A 10,359-nucleotide genomic window follows, 5' to 3' on the forward strand; every position below is an offset into this window, starting at 1 on the left:
GGAAAGATTAGGGGGGTTTTGGAGGGGAAACTAGGAAAGGGGTAAAATTTGAAATGTAAATAAAATATCTAATAAAAAAAGAAAAAATAAATAACATAACATAAAATAATTGAGAAAATATAAAAAGTATACCATGTTATATTTATCTAAAATTGCACGCACGCGCACACACACACACACACACACACACACACACACACACATATATATAATTACTTGGTATGATAATGCTTCCCTCAGGACCCATAGACTACATAACAAAAGACATATTACAAGGCATAGAAAACCTCCTTTGGGTTGATGGTTAAGGGAGCCCGAGGGACAATACAAGTAATCAACTGCTTTCTCCCTGTTTTGTCTCCTAAAACTTGAAGGTAAATCCCTATTGGTGAGCACACTACACAGTTTGAGAACAGGACTTAGTGGAAGTGAGATGGGTGTGTTCCAGAAGCCTTCTTCCTGAGAACCTTTAGAGAAGTTAAATAAACATCAACAAAGTGTAACACATAAATTACTCACACACACACAAATACACATGCACAAACACACAAACACTCACACACACATATACTCACACACACACAAAGTCCTGATATAATTGAAGGAGAAAGTTTACGGGAATAAGAAAATAGAAAAACAGGAAAAAGAAAATCCCTTCAGTTATTTTATAAATATTAAGTTACTCTGAATTCAAGAATATTAAAGGTCGGGGAAGGACTGGAGGAGCTGAAAGGGCTTGCAACCCCTTGGGAAGAACAACAAAATCAACCAACCAGATTCCCCAGAGCTCCCAGGGACAAAACACTAACCAAAGAGGACCCATGGTTCCAGCTGCATATGTACCAAAGGATGCACTTATCTGACATCAATGAGAGGGGATTAATTCTTTCACACATTAACTCTCTGATTCATCTCCAGGCTGAGTCAGTTCTATTCAGTAAATACTTACACAGTCACCTGGAACAAGTACTTCCACAATATATTCTTAGATCTTCTATGGCAAAAGGGGAGTTTCAATTGTCCTTCCTAATTAGCACCAACAAAACACAGCAGTTTATAGTCAAGGACAACCGCATCTATCAAAAGCTATTTCCCAGAGTGACTTGGAAGGTTATTATATCTGGTGTGTGGTTATCACTGATGCTGTATTGCAAGCAAAACTGAGGCACATGACTCTGGTCTTCCTGACTTATTTTATATTCTTTTGTGATTGTTTTTATTTCCTCAGCAGCTGCACTGCAATGACTGTATATTTCTCAATGTTTGGCTACAGAGCCATGGATGGATGTGTGTTACAGAGTACTATATGTTAGGAGTAGGAGAATTCATGACAGCATGGATACAGTATGGAGGTGAATACATCTTAAAGTGTGTGTACATGGGGTAAGCCACATGATCCACACACAAGAGACCATCGCCTTGTGTATCCCTAGGTGGCTATGACTTCACACATATACAGGAAAGGATAGCTGGGTCTGGGTTTCGTCAGAGAAGATGCAACTGACCTTAAAGAGACTGAGGTCTCTGCAAGTTTAGAGGTCTGGTGGGGTGGGTTTGGGGAACCTCGTGGACAGAGGAGCGACAGGGGAGGAGGTATGGGATGTGGAAGAGACAGAGGGTAGATCTGGACTTTAAAACAAAAATCATAAGTAAAATAAAAGCATAAAAGTTTTATTTTTTGCCGGGAGTAATGGCGCACGCCTTTAATCCCAGCACTCCAGAGGCCGAGGCAGGTGGATTTCTGAGTTCCAGGCCAGCCTGGTCTACAAATTGAGTTCCAGGATAGCCAGAGCTACACAGAGAAACCCTGTCTCAAAAAACCAAAATATAACAAAATTAGTGTTATTTTTCTTGTTTTTCAGACTTGCTTTTCTTTTTAAGCAGAGTAAGTTTGTCACCTTTCTGGATAGACAGAATTAATAGGAGCTAGAAAGTTGAAAGCAAACATGGCTATTATACCAGCATGGGTTCAGCACATCACCAAATCAAGGACAGGGTGAGGGAGTGGGCTGTGGAGCCAGCTGGAGAGCCACAGCCTCATGACTGGACTCCTGAGAGTGCCAGGCTCCCCTGTGCCTCATTCAGTCCTCACTCACCTCACAAGATGAGGACTTGCTCACTCTTGCTTGTAGGGAGTAGAGCATTGATCACTTTGACCACTAGGGGGAGCAGTGATGAGGGGGTCAGGACTAATTCAAAGGTATATATGGGCAGATAGTCTGTTACCCTGCCAGCTGGGTGTGGTATCAGAGAAGGAAGAGTGGGTGACCATAATCAGACTGACATTTTCTCAGCGCCATGCTCTAAGTACTGTCTTGGGCAAGTGGGTCCATCATACTGAGCTTTGGCTTCCTTATCTGTCATTGATGATAAGAATCCAGACCTCACATTGATGTTGTTTAAGTGAGATGCTTTGACAGCTGCCTAGCTATTGAACAGAGATCAATATTATTGCTTATTACAGTGTAGACCCAGGGCCTTCCCTGGGAATAACAACAATAACGATTATGTTAGCAGCAATAGTAGTAAACGAAGGAATTATTGTTAGATTTTTCCCATCTTTTCTTTCAGTCAGGTCTAAGTTTAGGAGTGCAGGGGACTGGGCCTGGAGACTGTTGTAGCTGGTTCAGATTCACAGTTCCTTAGCTGGTCCTTGTGGAGAAACAGGGAAAGCCACTTTTGGCTACTTAGGTTCAAGACATGCATAGGTAGGATAGCCTCTACTAGTCACTTACAAGGTGGTGGCTGTCTTGGGTTGAATCTTTGTTCCTTGCACTGCAGCTCAAGGCTTTTCTTAGGATTAAATCAGGGAGAACTTAGGGGGATTTGACCAAGAAGAGACTTTTATGAGATGTGTAGCAAATCCGAACTGTGACAGGCAGCTTTGTTATGAATACCTTCTTCATGTACAGTACTGGAAATGCCCAAGTCACTTCTCCTTCCACAGTAGGCCATACAGCATGGTAATTCACTTTATGTTGCCTTCCTTTCTGGAGTTAAAATTCCATGTAAAGAAGAAAATAGATCCTATGACATCTGAACTCTTAAAATTGATCTGTGTTGATGGGTTTTTTGTTGTTGTTGTTGTTATTTATTGTTTATTTTTTTTGGTTTCTGAGCCTGTTTTGTTTGCAAGAGGAGTATGTATTCTACAGGACTGTGACTGTAGCTATTCTGAATTTGGGTGCAGGGAAGCATGTTTCAATATGCAATTCTTACAGTAAACTTTTCTATAACCCAAATTAAATAACTATTCACAAATTACAGAAGCTGACAGAAAAGTCTCTTACATGTACAAATATGGATAAGAGTAGACACAGCCAGGGATAATAGGTATGTATGCTGAGTGCTTACAGAAGCTGGCTTGCCCTAGGCCACCCAATACTCTTCCAGATTTCCCCATTACTGTTGTGCTCACCTTGTCCAGCAAGAAAATATGCAACAAGGTCAGATTCTTCTCAACAGCTTTCTATATTTCAGGAACACCTCCATGCTACTGGGGAACTCAGGGAAACCCCTGGAGGACCGCCTATATCCACCCCAGCACTGTGGAGAGCTATGTGTCTTCCTGGGATTTGTCAGTATGTCGGGCCCTTTGATGTGTAACACCCTCTCTGAAGGTTTGGCGCCAGATTCGGGCTGGCACCTGTGCAATGGCTTTGTTTAAGGCGCTGGTGTACTGGAGGTCCAGGCCATCTTTTGGGCATGCAGCTGCCTACACATTACACCCTTCACTTCACCACCTACTTTGTTATTGTGTTAAGACTGCAACTTTGCAACAAACTTATCACACCGGGATTTTACACAGTTTGGGGAGGGCTTGGATCACAGGCAAAAAAAAAAAAAACAGGTCATGGGGGATCTTTTTTTTTTTTTTTTCAATTCAACAGTTTGCTACTATGCTTAGAACAAAAATAAATACATTATTGTAGCTTATAGCAAAAAAATAAAAAACAAAAAAGAAAAACAGCAAAACATAAAAACAAAACCCAATCCATGCTAAAGTGGTTAGGGACAGGAAAGAAGATCTCATTAACCTTGAGTGGCCAGCCCCATGTAGCACTATTGCCCTGTTTCGCATGTTTAGCTGCTGCCAGGCTGTTCATACTTCCAATGCCATCCACCACCTGTGGCTAGCCTCCAGTGAGCTGGCTGCCACTCACACTTCCCCTTTACCTCTTAAAATAATAACACAAAACCCTTGTAATATGCCAGACAAATTTATTAGGGGAAATCTACAACCACAAAATGCCCATGCAAATAATGCAAAACTCAACACATATAAATACAACCTGCACACTTAGATCAGGAAAATGTACCTACATTACTCTATTTCCCATTTATGAAATCCCCAGTTACTTATGGCCCCTAGAGCCCCGTAGTCCATCACCATCTTCCTATTCCTCCATATTTTGTCCTTCATTCCCTCTCTCTTCTCCATCTCACTTCCCCTCTCTAAAAATCTCAGCTCTGCCTTTCTTCCCCCTGCCCAATAAGAGCCTCTAGCCTTATCTGATAAATTAAAATTTCACCTGACTACACCTTTTTTAGGGACTCTTGAGGGAGCAGAGCACACAAACAGCAACCCACAATATTCCTTCCACCTCTTTTTGTTCAATTAAAAGGCTCTAAACACAGAAATAGCAGTGGTAATATCAGAGCCGTGTATAAATTCCTGGCAGCCTAGGACAATGAGTATGTGCAGGTCAGGCACTGTAACTACAGGTCTCCTGAGATTCTCCACTAAAGTGGATTTGATCCTGATCATCTAATACAACATATTCACTGGAAGGACAAAAGCCAACTGCAGGAAGTGTGGGGATGCCTCACAGGTTAGAGCATCTGCTACTCACTAGAAGACCCACATGGTACCTAACAATCATCTCCAGGAATGGTTGTGATTCCATCTGTGCTCTGAGGGAAATGTCCCTCAGGAGGAGCCACATACAGTATTACATTCAGTAGGAAAAACACCCATTCACATAAATGTTCAACATAAGTCTAATCAGCAACAGCAAAACAAAGCAAGTTTATGGTCAAGGACAACAGCATCTATTAAAAGCTATTTTCCAGCAAGAAATGGAAGGTCATTATATCTGCTGTGTGGTTATCACTTGATGAAGATGAGCTTCGCGAATGCCTTAAATAAACAGACAGACTACTGACCTGATGCCAAGTAGCAAAGCTTTACTGATTTCTACAGGTTAAAAACATGGGTTATGACTTTGCAAATTTTGCCCAAACAATAACATTTTTACATAGTTGCACCGGGCAGACAATATTATCATTTTTGGAGTCATTTCCTCAGAAAGAGAACAAACTCCACAAGAAGAAACTTATCTGCAGACCCAAGGACATTTTCCTCGCAGGGTAAATATTAACTCTTGACTAGAAACAAGGAAAAACTCTGGCTCACAGAAAGCCATGTTTAGACATCCCTCCCTTTCAGGAGGGACGACCCCTGAACTTTCTCCCAGTTAATGGCTCTGACCCTTTCAGGCCAGAACCAAAGGGAAGCTATTGTTCGCCTCAATCACTGATGCTCTGTTGCAAGTAAACTGAGGCATATGGCTCTGGCCTTCCTGATTTATTTTATATTCCTTTCTGAATGTGTTTATATTCTCAGCAGCTCTAGAACAATGATTGTATATTCCTCAGTATCTGGTTCACAGGATCATGAATGAATGTGTGTTACACAGTGCTATATGTTAGGAGTATGAGAATTCATGACACCATGGAAGCAATATGGCAGTGATTACATCACCAAGTGTGTTTCCATGGGGTAAATAAAATTATTGATACACAAAAGTTCATCAACTTGTATACCCCTAGGTGGCTATGACTTTACTATATAGCCCTGGCTGCATGGAACTTACAAAGATCCATCTCTGGATGTGAGTTCTAGGTCTACAGCAGGGGATAGAACACCTGAATAAAGAAGATGGTCTCAAAAGTCACGACTTGCAAATCCATTTTTTGCATAAGAAATAGAATTTTTTAAAAATAGGTTTTACAATTTCAATTAATATAGAAATAAAGGCAAAAATAAACAATGAAATAAAAGAATAAGAACATATAACTTCTAAATAAAATAGCAACAACTCAAAGAACAAAAAATGAAAACTTCAAACAAAACTATAAACAAATTATTGTTCATCTTTTTTCTTCACTTTTAGCAGCACAGACCTATAGTCTGTTACTCCTCTTGGACATTTGTTAGCAGTGCAGTCACCTCCGTTCTCTGCCAAGAGGAATTGTCTGAAGAGAAAAGGCAATAACACCCTGAATCAGCCATGGCTTCCTAGTTAGGGCCTATTCCCACTCAGGACATGTGATATAAAGAGATTCATATGAGGAAGATTCATCTGAGGAAAATTCTGGATGCTGGAGATCAGGGTCAGCAGGGGCCTCCTGGCATGACAACTCATTTTGCAAGATGGTCTCTTCTTTAGGTGTGGCCAATCCCAGCTCTCTAGCAGTTTCTGAGACCTGGGAGAGGAAGGCAGTTATTAAGACACAGGAATGGTGGGGAAAGGCATGGCAGCTGTCAGACCTTTATCTCACACTACCTCATCTTTACTTGACAGTCAACATTAATATTCTAACTGAAATTACTGATGTGAAATCTGCAGATGGGACCCAGAATTCACTCAAACCTCCACATAGCATTCCACCTATCTGAAGACATGCATGCAAGAATGTGACATGTTATTCACTTGTCAGCCTGAGTGGACTGCAGACTAAAGCAGAGGTGAAAGGTACACTTGCCAGTGGTAATAGTGCCTCAAAAGAGGCTAATTCAGAGTCTCACAAGAGGCTAACTTGTGTGAAAAAAGAGCAAAGAACAGCTACATTCCATGAGGAGGGCGGCTGCTTGGAAGGATGGATTAGAAAGTTGGTGGGAGGAAGCAAAGATAGATTCTATTGTGCCAATTATCAGAGAGTCAAAGCCTGGCCGAATTGTTTGTCCCTACCTGATGTTCTTGAGTCTCCAGGTTGTTGGTCTTCTCCTGTTCTTCTGTACCACTCAGGTTCAACTCCATCAAACATTGACGAATGATGGCCCAATCAGCCAGTACTTCCTTCTTCTCCTGCTGCAATATCGCCAACTTCTTCTTTATATGATTCTTCTCCAGCAGGATCCGGCTGTGCAGGTTACTGGAAAAACAGTCTGCATGGTAAGTTCCTGCAGCCTCCTCCACCCATTTCTACTTACAGGTCCCATTAACCTGACCTGTACCCTGATTCCCATGAAGACCTAATACAATCCACCAGAATACATCCATGACAGCTGTACAAACACCAAATAGCCATTTCATGGAAGAAGAAATTTGTGCTGCAGTCCAAACACCCAAAAGGGTCCATGTTTTCCCAAAAGAAAGAGGGATCTCCATCTACTCATGACAGCCCATGCATTGGGACAATACCAATTAGTAGGCTGCAACTACAATCAGGGTAGTCATTAGAACCAAAGGGAGGGCACTCTATCCTCATATTACACCTCACTTAGCTCTGTCAAACCCGGCCTGAGCCACAGAGGCCCAGTACAGCATAATAACCTTCTGATGATCTGAATCACTTGTCTGTCTAGAGGCTCCTGAGGATGCCTGGAGAACACTGGCAGTGGTAACAGTCTCCTAGAGACCTAGGAAAACTGAGTCCAAAAATCCAAGGGACACTGATGCCTAAAAAGCATAAAGTATAGAACCAGACCTGCAGTCTCCCGACCAGAAACAAAGGAAGGTAGAAATGGCCATTTCACAAGTGTTGGCCTCCCAGACAAGAACTTACCGATAGAAATTTATCTCCTTCTTGAGCTCCTGCTTGTTCTCTTGGGCCTCCATTTTGTCCTTCTCTAATTCGTGTAGGAATGTCATGATCTCCTTCTCCTTTAATTTCAGTTCTTTATAGTGTCCATTTGGCCTGTGGTAGGGCCTGGCCCCAGGAAGACAGAACTCCATAAACTTAGGATTTTAGTAACACATGAAGTCAGGCTGGGTCCTGGACTACTGCAGCCATGGAAACCACACACTGCATTCTAAATGCTGGGATTTTCTTAACCTTGGGAAACTGGCTATCCTGGCCCCTGGACACCAGAAGCTAGGTATCCAGATGGAGGATGCCCTGGCTCCCTGCATTACTCAGTAGGCCTGAAGGGCAGACTAAGCAGTTATTTTCTCAGGAGCCTAGGCTACCTGTCTTTACCCACCAAACAGCTGTGATGGTGTTTCCCCTGTTTCCATAAAAGGGATTCTAAATACTGGATACCTAATATTATAGAGACAGTTATTAGACATAATTTTGGAGATGATGCCAGACATCACCACAGATTATAAACTGCCCAAGGGATACAAATGTATGAACACTTGTGACCACATAGTCAAAATGCAATGCTATTTAAAGTGGGGACTACCAGTCTAAGGACTCACCTCACTTGGAAAATTTTAGGCAGGTAAATCCTCAGGCCAAAACACCTACCCTAGATTCCAAATTGTGGAGAGAAATAAAAACATACAAAACATATTCACAGGTCTGTATCTGTGCATGCACAGACTCACAGACTTAGACCTATACACAAGATGGAGAAACAAAGAGTGAGAGAATGAAAGAGAAAGAGAGACAGAGACAAAGGGAACACAATGAGAGGTAGAGTAATGCATGCAACATTACTGCCTCAGAGTGTAAGGCACACAGACAAACAGGAACAGGCATGAACTTCAGGCATTCTAATCAAGCACTGAGAAGAACCATGTGGGACCAGGCCCCTCCAGCTGCTACCTGGAGGTGCCAGCACTCAATCACCTGGGAGACAAGTAAAAACACAACTGCAAACACACATCACCTAGAAACCTCCTGTCAAAGGCTTTCCAAATGAACCCTAGGTAATCATCACTGCCTCTTTCCCTGAGTTCTTCACTCAGACTCCAAGTTCCTCTTTTCAAGTGGAGGGATCAAAAGAGTCTATTTCCCTTCTCGCTCCTGACAAACTTCAGTTGTGGCCTCTCCTCTAATAAGTATTTAGGGGCATGAAGTGAGACCCAACTATGTTCTGGTGGTATAGCTTCCTAGAACCCACCCCTTTTAAAGCATAAGATGAGGGAGGCATTGCAGACCCCGGACTAACACTGCAGGTTTTGGACCAAGGTATACCTCTTGTTCATGGATCCCTCGGTCACATAGATCAGGCGATCTCTCAGCTCATTTGTCTCCTGTGTAGTGAGCTGGATCTCTTTGATCAGCTTGTTCTCTTCCTTCTCAAACTGCTCCTTGCTCATGACAGGTATAGGGGATGATGTCTGTCTGTGAGCCACTGTAGGTAGATGAATACGAGAATATTTGATATGAGAATGCAAAGAGTGTGGACTTACCAAAGAGAAGGAAAAATGCCTGTAAACTAGTGACACCACCAGTAGCCAGATGTTTCCTCATTCCCCCTTAAACATGCATATGAGGACCAGAGAGATGTCTTCTTCAGGGTACAACTTGACTTCAGAGCCCTGAGCCCTGTGGTTTCACAAGTCAGACTACAAATTCACTATCAAAAGTATTTGAGATCTTGGAGATGATCAGATATCCAACCTGTTACTCTAAGCCAAGGAATTGGCTTAATAAGTCAGGCAGGGGGAGAATATGTTCATCACAATGATCAACTTCCCCCCTGAAACACAAAACATCCCAGAAATAAAAATAGAATCCCCCTCTGGGTCTATAAACTGCTTGTTCTTTGTTTACAGTATAGAAATGGCTGCCACCCACAATTGGTGATAAAGAAAGGTAAGGTAGGAACTGTCACAAACAGGAGGTCTGAGTAGTTCTCAGAACAGGAGGTCATGATCTGGAGCACCATTCTCTCCCTGGCACTAATGTCAGATAACTAAAGGAGCTAAAAGAAGCCATGGACTGAAGTGCAGGTATTCCCTCCCTCAAACTGGCATAGCTTAGACCCGCTGTCACTCCTGATGGTCTCATTCTGTCCCCAAGTAACACCCACAATACCCAGTGCAAGTCAAGACTTGAAGTTCATAGCCTAACATCTTTGACCTTGCCAACTCCTGCCTTAGGGGATGCAAAAGTACTGTTCTAAAAATCCTTGATGATTCAAGAATTGTGATAACCATGGAAGTTTTTTGGCTACCCAGAGTCTCCAGTTCCACATTACTAGAAAGGCCAGCTCAGGCCACCCCTACCAGGAAGCTCAACATCCACTTCCCAGGACTTACTCCACATTCGCCAAGTCCACCTCCTTCGTCCTTCATTACTCTCAGATGGTAGTCCAGCATCCTTCCTCCCCTCTCTGGTCTCTCTCCCATCCACATTGGTTCTCTGAAAAAGTCTACCAAGTCGGGCAAGCAAGGCCAT

The 10,359-nt window shown here is 42.5% G+C and overlaps 1 protein-coding gene across 1 annotated transcript; it reads right to left on the reverse strand.

The window, feature by feature from the left end:
* Positions 1–6,944: 6,944 nt before the first annotated feature.
* Positions 6,945–10,359, reverse strand: LOC147005100 (disks large homolog 5-like). The gene is made up of 4 exons (XM_085836166.1): positions 10,221–10,359; positions 9,151–9,310; positions 7,792–7,935; positions 6,945–7,158 (listed from the first exon to the last, which is right to left on the reverse strand). The coding sequence occupies exons 1-4, from the start codon at positions 10,357–10,359 to the stop codon at positions 6,945–6,947; spliced, it is 657 nt and encodes a 218-aa protein (XP_085692292.1).

Source organism: Mus caroli, unplaced genomic scaffold (assembly GCF_978045245.1).
Source record: "Mus caroli unplaced genomic scaffold, Mus_caroli_1 scaffold_4, whole genome shotgun sequence".
In the NCBI taxonomy this organism is placed as follows: domain Eukaryota; kingdom Metazoa; phylum Chordata; class Mammalia; order Rodentia; family Muridae; genus Mus; species Mus caroli.